Consider the following 20,597-nt stretch of genomic DNA (forward strand, 5'->3'; position numbering starts at 1 on the left):
CATCCTCTTTAAAAATCTGCATTAGCTGGGAAGAAATCTGAAGGAGGATTTGAAATATTGGATTATGTAGATATAAATAATACTTTCAAGATTAATTGGATCAAAAAGTCTATTGGTTATCCTGATTCAATTTGTTTTTTTTTAATTCCTCATAATGTCTTTAAGAAAGTAGGTGGTCTTGATTTTCTTTTAACCTGCAATTTTTCACCTTGTCACGCCCTCACAGCCATCAGACACTGCCACGCCCACTCGTTCACCATCACCAGCATTCTGAACACCTGGGCACCATCACCAGAAACACTACATAAGCACTCCTCACCTTCACATTCACCGTCTGGTCTTGAGCCGATCCAAACTCGACTACCTGTCCTTCTTCGAAGCCCTCATCTGCCATTCTCTTCGTCTCCTTCATCATCATCTTCACCATCATCGTCCTTCGTCTGTGTGTCACCACCCTTGTAAGTATCACCTGTGTCCGTAACCTCTGTTAATAAACTTTACACTAACACTTATCCATCTGTGTCCTCGTCTGTGTCTGACAGAAGACCAGACCAAATGCAGAGCTCTCTGGACACAGGCGGGGACCGCAAAGCAGACCACTTCAGCACGCTGGTTCACGCTGTACGGTCCTCACTGGTTTACGACACTCCCTCCACCGCTACTCAAGCTAGCGTGTTATCACCTGCACCACCTGCACTCGTTACTTCGTCAGCTGCCTGCTTAAGTCCCATGGCCCGACCAACGATCTACAGCGGCACGGCGGATGATTGCAGCGGGTTTCTCTTGCAATATTCCTTGTATATGGAAGCGAACTCCCATCTGTTCTACAGCGAGAGAGGCTGGGTGGCATTCATCATTTCATTACTCTCGGGCCAAGCCTTGCAGTGGGCACAGTCGCTATGGGAAGCGAATGCCCCCGTCATCGGCTCAACAACCGCCTTCTGCACTCATCTTAAAGAGGTATTTGGTCAACAAACTGCAGAATTATCTGTCCATGATCAACTCTTTTCTATTCGCCAAGGCAAACGAGAAACCACGAGTTCCTATGCAGTGCGCTTCCGCGCACTGGCCTGTATGAGTGGATGGAATGAATCAGCCCTCGTCTTCGCCTTTTGCCACGGCGTCCTCGTGGAAATCAAGCAACTGACTGTGGTTTACGAGAACACCATGGGCTTGGAAGCCCTCATCCAGAAAACCATCCGTGTGTCTCAACGGTTATCTGCCTGTGGCCTCTCCTCACCCGCTGACGATCCTCCACCCGCTCAACCATCTGTCGCACCTCCAGCACCTGAAACCATGCAGATCGACTCATACCATCTGACCACCACCGAATGCCAACGCAGGATCTCACAACATCTGTGCCTGTATTGTGGGGGAGATGGACTTGGCATTACGACCTGTCAACGTTGCCCCTTCGACCTCAGAATCACCACCGTGCAGGGCCAATCAGGACCCCTCGCTGGGCCGAGGTCGTGTCTGCCATTTCTCCCACACACTTACTCTATGAGTTGGTCATCTGGGTATGGGTGTGTTTTTCTTTTGTTGGTTCCGTCTTTTCTTGTTTTGTAGGTGGCCGCAGAGATGGAGGACACCTGACTCCAATTAGGAGGCAGAGATATATGTCGTGGTTTCATGCAATGGGAGAGATGACGGAGAGTTAACATCATCTCCGTCTGGCCTCTGGTTGCCTCGCTTTGAGATTTATTGTTGTCAACATTTTACATCTTGTAACCCCTAGATTGTTTAATATATTGAATTTCTTATATTAATTCCGTGTTGTGGTGATCCCATCTTTGTTGTGGTCTCGAGCGGGCCATAACAACCTGCATGAGGAAACCATCACGTTTATGGTGCTGGAGGAGTCAACCACGGACATCATCCTGGGATGCCCCTGATTAATATTACACCAGCCGCATGTCCACTGGTCCACCAGAGAGATCCTGCAATGGGGTGAGAACTGCTTTGATCATTGTATCCAATGTCCTCGCCGAAAAGGTCCATCATCATCGTCAGTTCCTTCATCATTGGCTGTGCAATCCACCTCAGTAGAGAGTCCCGATACTCAAGTCAACGTGGCCATTCCTCCAGCTTACTGGGCGTTCCAGGATGTCTTCAGCAAGCAGTTGGCTACAAAATGTCCAGCTCATCAGCCATGGGACTGCACCATCAACCTCCTGCCTGGGCCTACTCTACCTAAGGGCTGTGTCTATCCTCTGTCCATCCCGGAACAGAAGGCCATGGAGGAGTACGTGCATGAAGCACGTGCAAGAAGGACGGAGGCTTGCGGCCGTGTATCGACTACCGTCACCTAAATTCTCAGACCGTCAAAATTAGTTATCCCCTTCCTCTGGTCCCCTCAGCCCTGGAACAGGTCCGTGGGGCCACCATCTTCTCCAAGCTCGATCTCAGAAGTGCCTACAACCTCATTCGCATCCGCAAGGGAGACGAGTGGAAGACAGCCTTCATCACTCCCTCAGATCACTATGAATACCGGGTGATGCCGTATGGGCTGTCCAACTCCCCCTCCGTCTTCCAAAATTACATGAATGAGACATTTCGTGAATACTTAAACAAATTCATCATCGTCTATATCCTCATCTATTCTAGTGACCTGGGGGAGCATGAGGAGCATGTCTGTCTAGTCCTGCAAAAGCTCAGAGACCATCACCTTTACCTCAAGCTCGAGACGTGCGAGTTCCATGTCTCTACTTTTCAGTTTCTTGGGTACATCATAGACAACCATGGAGTCAATATGGACCAGAGGAAGGTGGACACCATCACCCATTGGCCACAGCCAAATACCATCAAGGAGCAGCAGCGCTTCCTGGGATTCGCCATCTTCTACCATCGCTTCAGAAAGAATTAAGCCCTCAGAGGTCCCAGTGGTGGATTACTAGTTCTGCCAGAGCGAGATGGTCTGGGACTCAGCGCACGTGCAACTCCAGCAGGCAGTCCGGAGACACAAGCAACAGGCTGATGTCAAGCGCAGACCCACGCCGCAGTACCAGCCAGGCCAAAAGGTCTGGCTTTCCACACGGGACGTCCGGCTGCCATGCCGTAAGCTGAGTCCCCGGTACATCGGACCGTTTACGGTAGACAGGCAGCTGAACGAAGTCACCTACCGTCTTCAACTTCCTCCCACCTACAGAAAACCTACTTGAAACCCTTCACTGAACCTGTCCCTTCTTCACCCACAGATCTTGGTGATGGTGCTCCTACCATCGACGAGGACCCATCTGTCTACCTGTTGCGAGCCATCCTCGACTCATGGCAACGGGGGTCCCGGATGGAATACCTGGTGGATTGGGAGGACTATGGTCCTGAGGAGCGGAGCTGGATATCCAGGAACGATGTGCTGGACCACAATCTTCTAACTCAGTTTCATCAAGGCCACCCTGACCAACCTGCTCCTCCAGGCCATGGCAGACCCCATCGCCGCCCATCCCAGCTGCCCGTGGAGGTGTCCGTGGAGGAGTGGGTACTGTCACACCCTCACAGCCATCAGACATTGACACGCCCACTCGTTCACCATCACAGCCATTCTGAACACCTGGGCACCATCACCAGCGACACTACATAAGCACTCCTCACCTTCACATTCACCGTCTGGTCTTGCACTGATCCAACCTCGACTACCTGTCCTTCTTCGAAGCCCTCACCTGCCATCCTCTTCGTCTCCTTCATCATCATCCCCTTCATCATAGTCTTCACCATCATCGTCCTTTGTCTGAGTGTCACCACCCTTCTAAGTATCACCTTTGTCCATAACCTCTGTTAATAAACTTTGCAATAACACTTATCCATCTGTGTCCTTGTCTGTGTCTGACACACCTACTAAATTACCCTAAAAATGATCTCAATTTCATTGGCGAGCAATCTTGGCTTGGAAACTGTGCTTTGTAAAATATCCATTCATCGTATCTCCGGATCAGTAGGTGGCGCTTCGCCAAAACGCTGCTGATGAAAAGTTTGGTTTGAATACGATAAAGCGTTGCAGAGATATAGCTTTTAGTGTGTTTTTGTAACCGCTTATTAAAATTTGTTTGCCAAACCAACCTTGCTTGTTTACCAACGGCCTAAAGGACTTCGAAAAAGTTTGTTCTCGGTTAATTAAAAATGGCAGGAAAATGTACATAACAGAAAATATCACATAGTGCAATCGAATCGGCTTGAGCCAAGGATTCAGGTGAATTTTTTTTGTTTCTAGCCCTTATGGTTTTTTTTATTTGGCACACTCATAGATAACAGTCTAAGCTGTCACTCTAGAAAATTTGGAGTCTCTAACTCAATCCCTCTAGCTTGTCCAAAGTTTCACACATGTTTATGCTAATAATTTTTAGAATTAAACAACTTTTTTCCCCCTTTGATTCCTTGGCTCAAACCGATTCAGACCTTCCATACTTCATACTTCATTTGTAATTTGCTTTAGATAAAATTTAATTGTACATGTATAAAATAATAACTACAATGCTACAGTATAAAAATATAAAGATAATTGTCTTTTAATGTAGATATTTTTGCATATTCAAAGCATATACATATTCAAAGAGTGGTTCTTTTAAAATAAAGATTAATACTGTAAATATGCACACATGTTTTTGAATTGATGTGCTTACTGCATTTTTATAAATAATATCTTAGTTAGTGTAGTACATGTAAAACCTATATTTTAAAAGTAAATTACTGTAGATGGACAGAGCAGGTTTGTACAATAAATTTGATTGAAAATTATTTGTTTTATGTGTAATTTGACATAATTGATCCGTTTTTCCACAGTTTAATAAATTATAATTAACATCAATATACTGTAATTAAAGTTTATATAGGTTCTTTCCATGTGGGGTGGTAATTTCTTTTACCAATTTAATGTTGTTAACTTGCCAATGTTATTTTATGATTCTTGAAGCATACACAACAGGTGAATATATACATAAATGATGCTAGCATATACAGAATTTACACAAGAAAGAAGCTTTAAATAGTGTTTCAAATCAAAACAGGGCAACCATTTTAATTCAACTCAATCTTTATATCAGGCGCTACGTTCTTTCTTAAATGAGCCGACTTCATAGGAACACATTCAACAGAAAGATCTCAGAGACTAAAAACTGTTCAAATATGACAGATAACATCTGTATATAGAAGTTTTAGCAGTGCCGCTCACGTTATCTAACTGCAGTTAGCGTCTAACGATCTATTATATAACAATAAACATAAACTCTAACGTGCTTCATAAAATACATCTTTTATCAATATTCCTGAGAAGTTAATAATGCCATAAAATCTCAAAATATGCAGTAATTCCATCAATTTGCCAGCGAGTGTGCTTGAGCTATAGCCCGACTGATCTGAAACTGCTCCATTGGGCTGTGATTATGGGGCGTGTTTCAACCGAACCAGGAAAGACATCAGTTGGACAGACCGACAACCAATCAGAGCAAACAAAGCGACGCATTGTCAAATGTCAACAGAGCTCAACTGCACTGTGTTGCCAAGTCTGCATTTTTTCCCCGCGGGTTGTTTTCTATGTCCGCGGGTTGAAGCAACTATTATGTGAGACCCATGAGTGTGAATTTTAGCAGGCACCCTTGCCAAAATAACACACATTTTACCCCCCAAATGCCATTTTTCCCCCGGAGAACCCCCCGAGAAGCTATTGTTTAGGGATAGTAGTTGACAGGTTGTTGTAAAAACTTGGCAACCCCGTCTGCAGGTGCGCTGGTAGCTCCGTTACTGTTGCTCATCTGTCCATCATCGTCTAAAGCCCGCCCTGATGATTTCATTGGTCCGAACAGTTTCTGTTCGGGAATAATTACTCCTCTATGGAGCGGCCAGACCGAACTGCCCGACCTAAAAAAATTGTGGGCGGGGCTAAGTTCGGCTGGCATCCAGGCTACTTAAGCCCCTTTCACACTGCACGTCGCGGACCGCAATATTCCCGGAACATTGCCGGGTCGCCTTCTGTGTGAAAACAACCACGTCCCGGGATTGATTACCGAATTCGACCCGGGTCGGGGACCTAGTAATATTGCGGGATTCGACCCGAGACGAGCGCTGTGTGAACAAAAGCCGAAGCTAATGCCGCAACGTGTACGTAGTTATCGTGCGACTCCTACAGCTTGTTTTTTCAATAATACAACCCTGCAGTGCCAGAAGAGCTAGTCTGTGTTTTAAATGCAGAGAGTGTTCGTATACAAAAGAAACTAAAATTAAACAAGCAGAAATGTGTGCAAACTGGACACAAGTCCACCACGGAGCTTACTATCCGCACTGAAGCGGAGATCGCTCGCCATTATACGTCACATCCGGTATCACGTGTCAACTCGACCCGGGACCGTTAACCGTTGTGTGTGAAAGTGCACATATTACGGTATTTCGCTGGCAGTGTGAATGGACCAAATCTAGCGGCCCGGGGACAAATGCCGGGTCGCATTATCCGTGTATTTGCCGGAATCGCAGTGTGAAAGGGGCTTTAGATACACTGAAATGAATGGGGTTCATGAAAAACTCTGTTTTTCAACCGCTCTGGGCCAAGGGTTTTCAATCTGGGCTCTGGGGACCCCCAGGGGGCCACATAAGAGGGACAAGGGGTCCGTGGAAAAGTCTAAAAAAAAAAAAAAAAAAACTATTAAATAAATAAATTATAATAATAAGATTAAAATAAAATAGTAAAGCAATAAATAAGATCTAAATACATGTGATTAAAAAATATTAGTTAGTTAATAATCTATTAAATAAATGAAAATATATTAAAATAAAATGTTAATATAAATAATAAATATTTTTTATTAAAATTAAATAAATAATACATAAAAATACATGACTATATTGACGAGAACAACATAAACAAACTAATTTTAGATTTATAATATTTTTTATGCATAAAATGAGTGGTTATAAAAGACAGATGTCTTATAGATTTTAGAATGGAGGTCCCTCACACAGGGATGATCATATTAGGAGGTTTGTGGCATGCATCTAAAAGATTGAAAACCCCTGTTATAGGCTATCCACGTAAGTGTTTCTATCTCAGTTCACAGATAGTTTGTTTTTTGTATTGATTCTATACAAGGATGTTAATACAATGCAAAGTTTTTGATCTGGCTCTTGTTTACTGAATATATAAAAAACAGTAAAACCATTAATATTGTGAAATATTTGTAAAAATTAAAATAACTTTCTGTTTGCTATTACTCCAGTTTTCAGTGTCACACAATCCTTCAGTAATCATTCGGATATGAGGATTAAAAACACATGTATGCTTCTACCATTTATATTCACTTATAAACATGGTTTGTTATTATGTATAACATATGTATATAATATAGCCACTAGAGGAAGCATTGCACTAGGTGTGGCATTTCACTGGGAGTTGGGTATATTTACAGCTGTGGTAATTATTTAGGCAAGGTGTGGATGGCGGGGAACACACGGTTCTTACCATAGCCGTGAGCACCCTTTCCACCAACAGCACAACAGCACTTTATTTATAGCCACACTGCGTAAAGAATCATCTGATGGAAATACCCTTTCTACTTTTATAATAAATGAGAAAAGAAAGTTAATGCTTGGACTTGGATTCCTTTGCTATGAGTTGAGAACACCGTGCCATTCATGCAGAGGCGTATACACTGTAAAAAAATTTTTTGCGATTTTGTTATTTCAACAAATTTTTTTCAGTAGAGATAACTAGATTGTCCAGACAACAAGGCATTTTAAGTTTTCTTGTCCTCAACTAGACTGAAAGTTAAGTGAACAAGTATAATTGTTGTTTTAACTCAAAAACATATGTTGAAATAACTACACTAGATTTTCTGTTGAATGAACAAGTATAATTGTTGTTTTAACTTAAAAACATAAGTTGAACTGTTCTGGATTTTACTCCAATTATACTTTAGTCTATTTATTTAACTACAGTAAACTAAACTTAATCTACTATGTGCAGCTGATTTATATACAACACTCTAATTATATAGATATGAGCACATTTATTTAACTTACCGTATTTAATACGTACCATTCCACACCATATAAACCAAGTCTTAATTCAAGGAGTCAATGAGTAAAGAGTTTTTGTATTAACACGGCTAGTGAAAACAGCGCCATCTGGCGGAGAGGATAATTATGTACATCCAGGAAATGCACGTGCTGTATGCGCGCGCCCCCGTATCCCCTCCCCCACCGACTGACAGACCAGACGCCATTTCCCTTCAATCGATATGCTGAGCAAATGAGTAGTGTTTACACCGGCATAGTGTTTTATCTCATTAACAGTATGAAGTTTATAACATTATATTGTGGTAGGATGGTATGTGTGTGTGTGTGTGTCCGTGCGCACCTAAACTTAGAGATATCTTCTTTGACTCGCGGTGCAGAGCGGAGGATAGAAACAGGCGACTGAGGCGAGAGAACTTTTTCACAGGGAAATATTATAAAGTAAGTGTTTTATCTCATTTACCATTTGTTTTTCATAATTTATTTATTTATACCAATATGTAACTTATATGCTGTGCGCGTTTAAACGAGCCAAAATTTTTCTCTCAGGGGACATGACTCACCGTGCAGTGCAGACATGGAGTTTACTTTCAACCAAGATAACACAAAGTAAGTTACGTGTTTAACCTCATCTACAAAGTGTATTTATGACATTATATTGTTTTATAATTATATTTGTGTGTGTGTGTGTGTGTTGTGCTCCCAGAGCCGTTGAAATACAGAGTTCCTAACGTTACACGCTTTTACCTCGCGGGGTTCATGGAGCTCTCAACAACTCGCGCCGTCTATTTGTTCGAATGGTTGGAGGTGGACAGCGGTTTCACTATATTTGCTGCAATTTCTGGTAAATATTAACTTTATGAATTTAAATAATAGTATTCAGCCCTAATTAAATCACATTGAGTCATTGTACAGTGTAAACATTGCAACATGTTGTCAATAAGCCTATAAAATGTTTATTTTTTATTTTTTATGTTTTTATCAATTCCCAGCAAACACACAACGTTGGCACAACGTACTCAACCTTCTAACAACGTTGACACAACATGGCCAAAAGGTTGCTATAATACGTTGTGTGGTGAAGGTTGTTACAGTGTTGTCACAACGTTGACATTGAACCACCGTCCGGACCATTGCTTAAAGTTGTGCCAAGGTATCTGGACAACCACTGGGCGACCTATACTCGTCATCACTGTCCTGAAGCGTGAATATCAGCCTTTTAAATTTCAACTGACAGTTGAACCGTCTCATTCTTCAACGAGTAGGCTATATCTATAGGTTATTATAATAACTTGATACGCGGATCCGTGAGTATTGCTTTTAATTTACCTTAGCTGATATGCAAATATTCAAACAAGCTACAATTTCCGTGTCTACGTGACATTCATTCGTTCTTTATTTTACAAACTACATTTTTTTTTTAAAATAAAATAAACGGACAAATCATATTATTCATGGAGTTGCGATTTTGTGTATAACCATCATAACGCTATTTCTTTTAACGTTAGGCTACCAGATTTACTCAGATCCTTACCGTAAAGAAATTGTTCAACATCTCATACCTGCTGGTTTCTGGACTTGCATTTCTCCTTTGGATTTGTTGATATTTCCTGGACATGATTCCGCTTACCGACCTCATCAGCAGGCTTTTGAATACGATTTTCTGCCATCTACAAAACCCGGTTTTGCTCTTAAATGTTCTGACCTAGGCCTATCTTTGCTTTTTTTGTGTTTGATGTAATATACTTAAACTAAATATTTGTTTATTCTATTTTATTTATTTTTAAAAAATGTATCTGGTCGCTTACCACATGCTGTTATAATAAAGTTGAATTAGTTGAATAAACTTGTATGTAATTTTTATTCTTCAAAAGTGTGTTGCAGGTGTTGATTATAATGAATTTACTGTTAGGCCCATAAATAATAGGATAAACAATAGGCATATAAAAAGTATAATAACTGAAATTAAAAATGAACCTCTATGGGGAATGGTGAATATAGCATTAAAAAAATAAGTTGTCAGAATGTCGTCTTGAAGTTGCTGAATGTTGCGCAACAACGTTGCTACAGCCCCGTCGCGTCTTACAATTCTACGTTGTTACAATGTTGCGAGCACGTTGACATGCGACGTTGCCATAGTAGAAATGCAACGTGCCACAGACGTTGCCACAACGTAAACGTGTTTGCTGGGTTGCTCCTTGACAAGAAACTGAACTGGTTTACGGATCGGATGAAACTACATCTCGCTTCACTGCATGGTCTCTCTCTCAGATCGCCATCAGATACAGATAAGTTTCATGAAACTCCTTGAAAATTATTAAATGTGAGTTTGAATCGATACAGGTAAAATAAATAACTATTAAAGGGTTAGTTCACCCAAAAAGGAAAATTACCTCATGATTTACTCACCCTCAAGCCATACTAGGTGTATTCCAGACGAATACAATCGGAGTTGTATTTAAAAAAAATCTAAAGCATTATAAATGGCAGTGAATGGCAGTCCAAATTTTTAAGCCCAGAAAAAAGTACATCCATCCATTATAAAAGTAATCCACATGGCTCCAGGGGGGTTAATAAAGACATTCTGATGTGAATCGATGGGTTTGTAATGTAAAAAGTTATAATGTAAAATATGTAGCTTCTGGCGCGACGGCCTTCCGTATTAAAGTTACGGAAAAAGTGTAACTGGCACGGCGATGTCGTCGGATGTAGAGGGGAAGAAAAACTCAACTGGCGCAGCGACGGCATCGGACATGGTGTAAAAAAAAAAACGTAATTGCCGCGACAATGACGTCGGACGTGGCGTAAACCTTTTGAACTTCGAGAGGCATTACACTTATTTCGTAAGTTGAAGGCGGTCCGCCAGAAGCCTTTATTAACCCCCCGGAGCCTTCTGGATTATTTTTATAATGGATACAGGGCTTGACATTAAGCATGTTCATGTGCTTGTCCGGAAAAAAGTTTGATATTTTGTGTGTTTGTGTGTGTGTGTGTGTTTTAAATATAATTTATTCTGAAGCAATATGCTGACCAGTATTCAATCAGCTTTGACATATTTAAATCTGCATATTTGTGAATTTTTTAATTATTATTTTTTACTTTATATAAAGGGCATTTCCCCTCTAATCTTATTAAATATAGGCTATGCTTCAGGTTTCATTTTATATTGTAAAATTTGATCTATACATTAATTTAAAATAAGACACTATAAGGGCTGTTACCAATCACATTAAATAATTTACACTGAAAAATTTAATTTGCATTAAATAATGTTTTGAAATTTGTATTTTTGGATAGACCAATAATGTTTAAACATCAAACCAAACCTCCAGTAGGTGGTAGCAGGTGGCCGTTTTAATGAGTGAGTCATTGAGTCGTTCATTCAAACGATTCATTCAAACGCTGAATCGTTCAGTAACTCACATGTTGCTGTGACTTGTTGCGGTTCTGCTGTGAATGATTTTCACTGCTGAAATAGAACAAAACATTAAATATTGCTTCTTAAATGTAAGTGACTTTAAGGGAATGTTAATTTAAGTGAATGTTAATTAATTGTTTTGCTATGAACTGTCATGTGAAGTCAGTGTCATTTTCAGTCGTGGTGGTATTCAGGAAAACAGGTCAAGTGTTGTAATGTCTTCTCTAGAGGCTGCACAAGTGTCAACAGCGCGACCTTGTTATCGTCAGTTCATTATATATTATTATCCACTATCAATCGCCACTTACACTAAATTAATGCAATCGTTCTTGCATTTTGGTGATTCGCTAGATATTTTTTGTTTTAATCAGGTCCATCGGGCAAGTAAAATTCTCTTTCACTTGTCCCTTCGAAAAATCCACAAGCGTTAATGTCGAGCCCTGGGATAGATGCACTTTTTTTCTGGGCTTCAAAATTTGGGCAGCCATTCACTGCCATTTATAATTTTTGGATTAGCCAGAACTTTTTTTAATATAACTGATTCAGGGCTCGACATTAACGCTTGTCTGGGACAAGTGAAAGAGAATTTTACTTGCCCGATGGACAAGGGCATGATTAAAACAAAAAATAAACTAACGTTAGCGAATCACCAAAATGCAAGAATGGTTGTGCATTAATTTAGTGTAAGTGGCGATCGATAGTGGATAGTAATATATGATGAAATGACGATAACAAGTTTGCGCTGTTGACACTCGTGCAGCCTCTCGAGGAGAAATTACAACACTAGAGCCATTTAAGCTGTTTCCTGAATACAATCACGACAGAAAGTGACTCTGATTTCATATGACGGTTCCATAAACATTACATTAACATTCACTTAGTCACTTACATTTTAGATGCAATATTGAGTGTGTTTGTTCTATTTCAGCAGCGAAAATCGTTCACAGCAGAACTGTAACGCGTCTCACAGCAACTGAACGATTCAGTGTTTGAATGAATCGTTTGAATGAACGACTCAATGGCTCACTCATTAAGACGGCCACCTGCTGCCACCTACTGGAGGTTTAGTTTCATGTTTAAACATACTTTCTAACATTTGTATTTGTCTATTCAAAACTACAAATCTAAATTTAATGTAGTTGTGATTTTTCAGTGTAAATTATTTTATTTGATTGGTAACAGCCCTTATATTGTCTCATTTTAATTTAATGTATTGATCAAATTTAACAATATAGAATGAAACCTGAAGCAGTGCCTTTATTTAATAAGATTAGGGGGAAAATCCCCTTTATAAAAGGTAAAAATATCCTACATTTCAAATGATTCAATATTTTTTTTTAAAATCACAAATATGCATATTTAAATATGTCAAAGCTGATTGAACACTGGGGAGAATATTGCTTCAGAATAAATTATATTTACAACGCACACACGCACGGAAAAACAAAAAAATATCGAACTTTTTTCCGGACAAGCACATTTTTTATTTGGCCAAGTGAATGAACGATTTGAAACAAGAATGTAATACACCTAGGATGGCTTGAGGGTGAGTAAATCATGGGCTAATTCTCACTTTTGGGTGAACTAACCCTTTAATATGACAGTGGTTTTAAATGTTGTTTTTGTTGCTTTTTGCATTTGAATATTGCACTTTACTAGTAGATACAGCATGAAATAAACATGTATGAACATCAGAGAATATGTTTAAAGATACAGTACAATGTATGGAATCTGTATTGTCTCATGTAATCGCAGTGTTTCAACTGCGCAAACGTTAATAAACGTCAATAAATAGCTTTTAAGCAATGTCATGTCACATTTACCTCAGAAAAAATATTCTGTCAAGTAGAAAAAGTATATTTACTATATTGCATAGTTATTGTATTGCTGTTCTTTAGTATTTAATGTATGTTTAAATAAATATTTTATGACAGCACCACTTAAAATTTGTATCTGTGTCTCATTTTTTTCCAGCCAGATGATGATGAGAGAGACATTGTTCATGGGGTTAATGTAGGGCATCTTGACCATGAGTGAGGACATCAGACATGATAGTGCCTTCCCAGATGATGTTGTGGATGTCATACTGGACGGAGATTGTGGTCATGGATCTAGAAGATGCCCTAAATGCCTTTGCCACACTGTTTGGGCTCAAGCTATGAGGTTATCCAACTTTTTATTTTATTTTTATTTTTAATCTAGGTTTAATGGTTGGGGAGAGCTGCAAAGCTGAAAAAAATGCAGTGAGGTAATAACACTGGTGCATATGTGCTGTTTATGCTCATTGATAAATGTACTGAAGCTTGAGAGTTGATTAAAATGAACTTAAATTAAGTTTAAATTAAAATGGTATAAAGCCAAATCAGAGGTGTTTAACAGTCTGTGCCGTTTCTTTTTGCAATTTTCTGAAGAAAGGACATTTCAGACCTTTTGTGTGGTTGTTTTTGGTGTTTGTTTTTGCAATAAATATAAATGTGTACTGATATGTGTTGCTGTGATTTTAATTTGCTATAGGTTTTATTCTAAATCAAATGTAATTTACAAATCAATATAGTAATGCAATTAATACTTATTAAAGCAGCTTTGCAACCAACTAAAGTGAAGTTATGATGACTAGAACATTTAAGTTCAGAAAACTAAAGTGAAGTTATGATGACTAGAACATTTAAGTTCAGAAAACTAAAGTGAAGTTATGATGACTAGAACATTTAAGTTCAGAAAACTAAAGTGAAGTTATGATGACTAGAACATTTAAGTTCAGAAAACTAAAGTGAAGTTATGATGACTAGAACATTTAAGTTCAGAAAACTAAAGTGAAGTTATGATGACTAGAACATTTAAGTTCAGAAAACTAAAGTGAAGTTATGATGACTAGAACATTTAAGTTCAGAAAACTAAAGTGAAGTTATGATGACTAGAACATTTAAGTTCAGAAAACTAAAGTGAAGTTATGATGACTAGAACATTTAAGTTCAGAAAACTGAAGTGAAGTTATGATGACTAGAACATTTAAGTTCAGAAAACTAAAGTGAAGTTATGATGACTAGATCATTTAAGTTCAGAAAACTAAAGTGAAGTTATGATGACTAGATCATTTAAGTTCAGAAAACTAAAGTGAAGTTATGATGACTAGAACATTTAAGTTCAGAAAACTGAAGGGGAAGTTTTTATTACTAAATGGAATTAGTTCAGATAACTTATCCAAATAAGTAAGAGAAACTTAAAAAAACCAATGCAAAAAGATAACAAAATATATTAAGTTAAGTCAACAAATATTTTTTTACAGTGTAGGATAGCCTCAACAATGATTATTATTATTATGTTGTATAGAAAGTTCAAAAGAAAAGTATTTATCTGAAATATATAGCTTTTGCAACATTATAAATGTCTATATCAATTGATCAATTTAATGCATCCTTGCTAAATACATGTATTAATTTTGTAATTAATAATAATAATTATTATTATTACTGATTCTTATGGTAGTACGATGTTGCAAAAGCTCTCATATCAGCATGATTTCTGAAGGACACTGAAGACTGGAGTAATGATGATGAAAATACAGCTCTGATCACAGGAAATTAATTACACTTTATATATTAAAATTCATATATATAAGCAAAGGTCATTTGGGATCAAAAATAGCTTATAAGTCAATCAAAGTCTTGAAAATGTATATGATTAAAAATAAAACCATCAATTAGACAAAGGTCAGGAAAAACAAATTGGTATAACACTTGATATTCTGTCCCCCTCACTTCTGAAATGATGGCTATGCCCCTGTATTGAACTGAATAGCACACTGCAGTTTTGATAATAATCAAGTTCTTATACTTCTTTAAACACTTCTATACTTTTGTCTTCTTTTTGGAGCTTGACATTTTTGGACCCAATTGACTTTCACTGTATAGACACTACAATTAGGGAAGTAACAATTCACTCAACTCATGATACGTTATGATTTTCTCATGATTTTTTTTATTATTATTATTTATTTTTACAAAATGAGAATTAAGACAAATTAAAAAACAAGTGGCCTTTTATTTCTCAGACAAGTTTCTGCATATTTCTTTGTAAAATTTAAATATATATTTGATGTCTAATAATAAACTCAATCGAAAATGTACAACAAATCCTCAAAAAGTCCCTTCATGGAGATCTAGTGGTTTTCTAAAGTTGTTGTTTCAGCTTCTTCACCCTCGTCCTGCAGAGGAAGAGTAGAAATAAAAAGACTAGGTCAAGTTTAAGTACAACAGTGTCTCAGGTTAACCTTTCATTTTCTATTTTGAGTTTCACCAAAATGTTGTTTTGTTCAGTCATATGGCCGTTTAGGTATTGGGAGAGATATGTGTTGTGTAAGTGCGTCCTCTATTGGATAGAGGGGCTAGAGTGACAGTTAAATATTGAATTTTCCTGTTTCTCTCCCTGTTTGACTGAGGTACGTGCTAATGCTCACTTCAATCCTAAACTCGTGTTTTTGCTGTAGCCTATGCTAGCGTTGGCTATTCTCATTTTGTGACGTTTTAGTTGATGTTCTTTTTCTTATGTTATGCTGAACTTGTGCTCTCTTTGAAACTGTAGAGAATAAAGTTCCTTTGAGGAATGTCAGTCCTGTCTCAATGCTCCAGAACACAAACGCCATCGGCGGCGAAGTGCAGAGCGCGCCGGCTACAGTGAGGGGTTCACATCGGTATAAAGGCAAGAATTTAATCATTTGTATCATTATACGTGCATGAGTTAAAAAAAACAAACACATTTAGATTACACCGGAGACACGCATTTTTACTGGTTTCACATGCCACACCCCCAAAGTCTCAACCCTGTGTTCAGTTAATGTGGAAAACCCAAGTATAGGTCTCTGCAGGTTAGTAATAGGCGTTACTACATCAGTGAATATCTCCCTTGTTTTGGCTTGGTCTTGAGAAAACACGCAAACAAACTGAAAATATTAGTGCACACTCAAATCGCAACTTGTTTCATGGAGAATAAAGTGCCTTTGAGGAATGTCAGTCCTGTCTCAATGCTCCAGAACACAAACGCCATCGGCAGCGAATTGTGCAGAGCGCGCCGGCTAACAGTTAGGGGTTCACTTCGGTATAAAGGCAAGATTTTAATCATTTGTATCATTACACTTGCATGAGTTAAAACACACACACACACACACACACACACACACACACACACACACATTTAGATTATGCCATAATAAATCAACGAATTATTACAACAACAACAACAAAAATCAATGTAGTACCCATTTAGAGAAGAGAGTAAAATAAATACAACACCTGGTTCTGCAACAGCACAGATTTTTCCTTCAGTCTCCGGAACACATCCTCGAGATGCTCTTTTTCTTGATGAGGAAGGACCTGGAATTAATTTAATATCTTTCTCTGTGAAAACACTGCGCTTGAGATCTCCATGGCAATCGCCCTCGGCGCCGCGAGTGGGGCTGCAAATCCGCCGGTCAGTGTGGTTTGTCCTATTATCTTTTACATGCAGACGGATGTGACTGGAGCATCTCACTTTGGTGATTATTAGTCTAAGGAAAGTCAAAATGCCGTAACGTGAACGCGCTTGCCGTCGCTGTGTGTTTGACGGCGCTTGCACACGGGTGCCGACTGCGCTCGATCCATAACTTCTATGAATGAACTGAAATAATTAGTTTCTTTCACTCTTTTTCCACAGTCCGTAACACTAGCTACAACTTGCTCGTTGTGCCTGTAAAGTGAGTCTGTTTAAAACTCAATCGACTTGAATTGTCACACATTTGTATCGATTTTCAACCGGCTCCGAATCGTTACACCCCTAACTAAAATAAACCAGATATTCGTCAAAATATCATCTTTTATATCTACAGAAGAAAGTAAGTCAACCCAGTTTGTATCGGCATTACTGTGAGTAAATGAAGACAACACTATAATTTCTGTGGTCAAATTGCTCTCAGTTCATACCTGTTTCTCTTTCCTCTGAGCTGCAGCTGATACAGTTTTGTGGTTTTTATGATGGCTCTCCTCACACCTCACACAGATGCACTGTTGATCAGTGATGCAGTACATCTCTAGCTCTTCATCATGTTTACTGCAGATCAAGTCCTGCAGTCGTCCAGTCCCATCAATCACTTTGTGTGGTTTACTAAAGTGATATTTCTCATGACGGTCAAAATGAGTTTGACAGAAAGATTCTTGACACACCAGACAGGACTTGATGGCTTTGTATTTTCTTCCATTGCAGACATCACACTCCACATCTCCAGCTCCAGCGTAACTGTCAGCAGAAAGTTTAGTCTTCTTCAGTTTCTCCACCACTTTAGACAGAATGGTGTTCTTACCTAAGGCCAGTCTTGGACTGAAGGTCTGTCTGCACTGAGGACAGCTGTAGACTCTCTTCTTGCCCTCCTGATCCCAGCAGTTTGTAATACACGTCTTACAGAAACTGTGTCCGCAGGGAATGGTCACTGGATCCTTCAGGAGATCCAAACACAGTGGACACTTCAACTCATCTTGATCCACTGAAATTCTGGCTTCTGCCATTTTACTGCACGCAGAGAGACACAAACACACAACAGCTGAACAGTGCAGATCTGACAGCTCTCACACACTGGAGACACTCATTTTTATTGGTTTCACATGCCACACCCCCAAAGTCTCAACCCTGTGTTCAGTTCATGTTTATTCCAAGTATAGGTCTCTGCAGGTTAGTAATAGGCGTTACTACATCAGTGAAAAACTGTTCCAGTGGGTGGAGTAAAATGAATATTCATGATATCTCCCTTTTTGTGGCCTTGGTCTTGAGAAAACACGCAAAAAAACTGAAAATATTAGTGCACACTCTCAAATCGCAACTTGTTTCATGGATTATTTCGAAAAGACAATAAAGTTTCAATGTTAAGCAGTAACTGCAACAGGTCACATTTTCAAATTAATGAATAGTTAGTGTAATAGCCTATGATAAATCATCTGAGTTCTAGATTTATTGGCATTCAGATAAACAGATCAAGGACACAGAGCAAACATTTTTGGTTTATTAGTGTTTCTGTTAACTACATAAACTACCTACTGAGGAAAATGTTTACTTGTAATCATCATAATTAACATTAGATTTTTTACTTGATTATATAATACAGTAAAGCTTGAAAGCATTGTTCTGAAGGATGGACCAGTCTTGGGTGAGAGGTTAACTATTTTTGGGATAGAAAAAAAAATTATAGGTCACACATGTCTTCATCAATGTCATAATGGCTTTATTATGCTTTTGTGATGCATACATTCATAAAGTTACTGTCTGTTTCAGACTGGATGTAAGACCTCAAGTCACTAGCTCTGGCAGTGTGTGATCTGGACATAAACAGCGGCTGTTTTCTCTCTTTGAGTACCAAGGTTTTAACAATTATTTACTACAAAACTCAAATTATTATAAAACTGTAAAAATGAAAAACAGTCCAAATAAAAATTTTTTTTTTACATGTAGGCCAACATCATGTCACCATTAACCAACATCAGAGAGCTGTGAACGTGAAAGTGTGTTCAGTTATTGAAATATGAATTTTATTAATCTCAAGCGGACTTCAAGTAAATGTTTAGACAGCCACAGCACTACACTTGACCCTAAAGTTTTATCAATGCTGTCAAGTGCTGCTTTTTCCGAATTACACAGCTGAGGTTATGGAACAACGTCGGAGCTTCAGCGAAGTGATGCAATTGTTAAGAGAGCTTAAAATGCGCCACACTCTGTGCTTCCCCTCCAAGCTTTGCATCACCTATAATGGAAATACCATTATGTTTAAATCTCCCATTGACACAACATTATATACTGAGACAAGTTTCGGAGACAGAGCAAGAATAAATTCCACTGTGTAGGACTATAAGTTTGTATACACTGTAAAAAGAATTATTGGTTTTTGTTGGTATAACTTAAAAAAGTAAGTAACCTGGTTGCCTTAAAATTGAGTTTATTGAAATTAAAAATAAAGTTGTAACACAAAATTATTGTATTTGAACCACATAAAAAATTTAATAAATCATGAAAATAGCACTATTTGGCATGTTTCACTGCATCATCAGAAATAAAACACACAATTACCCAATACTGCTTACAAAATCTTTTAATAATATTTTAATAAAGGTTGTCAAATCTCAATAAATGTTCATTGTATTAACTAAAATGTTTTATTTCAATGAACTCAAAATTTTAAGGCAACCAAGTAACTTTTTTTCCAAATATTTTTTTTTACAGTGTAGAGACTATTATTTGTTCTTTTTTTGTTGTTGATAAGATTTGGTTGTGGAGTTGTATTTTCCGGGTATACATTTTTTTCTATCTAGTTTTACTTAGTTCAATTGGGAGTGTTAGTGTTACTCTGCTTCAAGTATCTGGTGCTCTAGTCACTAGGGGGAGCCATAATGCTTTGTTTTGGAAGTCATTTGAAACACTGGAACCGGATTGACGGATAAAAATCTGTGTGGTTTCTTGTGGGTTTTTTCCTCCCTCTCTCTGGAGGGGGCATGGTGGTTTTATCTTGTGTTGTAAAAGAGATAAACGAAAGGATAACGACCAAACTAATAGAGGAAATCCTACCTTAACTTTGGCATCTTGGAATAACATTAGGGCTTGACAACCCCATCAAAAAGAAATCAGACATCTATCTAATATCCTAATACCTTCTAGGTGTGTAAATGTTGTAATCAGTGGTGATTTCAAATTATGTTTATTAACATAGATTCAGGAGGAGGGCTTTTAGATAATTAACACAGGTGGAGAGCACTCAGCTAATCAACAAAGAGGTGCCTATATATATATATATATATATATATATATATATATATATATATATATATATATATATATATATATTTACATTTTACATTTACATTTAATCATTTAGCAGACGCTTTTATCCAAAGCGACTTACAAAAAAGGGGAGAGTAATAGAAGCAACGGAACAGACAAGGCCAAAAACCTGTAAGAGCTGTAAGAAATCTCAATTAATTAGCACAATACACAACAATTTTTTTTTTTTTTAAAGACAGACATCTACAACAAAAACTCACGTCCGCAAAGTGCCGAACACTGGATTTTGATAGCTATGATAATATATATACACATACATACATACATATGTATGTATACATACATTCATACATACATACACACACACGCAGCAGTCTTACCTCCGTTCTGTTGG

General features: G+C 38.3%; 1 protein-coding gene and 2 long non-coding RNA genes across 3 annotated transcripts in view; 2 read left to right on the forward strand and 1 right to left on the reverse strand.

Moving 5' to 3' along the window:
* Positions 1–18,036, reverse strand: part of LOC137093330 (tripartite motif-containing protein 16-like protein) — a 36,930-nt gene extending 18,894 nt beyond the window's left edge. Inside the window, exon 1 of the mRNA XM_067458173.1 lies at positions 17,368–18,036. Within this exon, the coding sequence (XP_067314274.1) occupies positions 17,368–17,946 (579 nt within the window). The 5' untranslated portion in view covers positions 17,947–18,036. The remainder of the gene's footprint in view (positions 1–17,367) is intronic.
* Positions 7,688–8,839, forward strand: LOC137093366 (uncharacterized). The gene is made up of 3 exons (XR_010908439.1): positions 7,688–8,436; positions 8,545–8,604; positions 8,702–8,839. It is a non-coding gene; the product is annotated as an uncharacterized lncRNA (long non-coding RNA).
* On the forward strand, positions 10,194–13,896 carry LOC137093378 (uncharacterized). Its single transcript, XR_010908441.1, has 2 exons — positions 10,194–10,318; positions 13,388–13,896. It is a non-coding gene; the product is annotated as an uncharacterized lncRNA (long non-coding RNA).
* Positions 18,037–20,597: the final 2,561 nt, after the last annotated feature.

This window comes from Pseudorasbora parva, chromosome 2, assembly GCF_024679245.1.
Source record: "Pseudorasbora parva isolate DD20220531a chromosome 2, ASM2467924v1, whole genome shotgun sequence".
NCBI classification, from domain to species: Eukaryota; Metazoa; Chordata; class Actinopteri; order Cypriniformes; family Gobionidae; genus Pseudorasbora; species Pseudorasbora parva.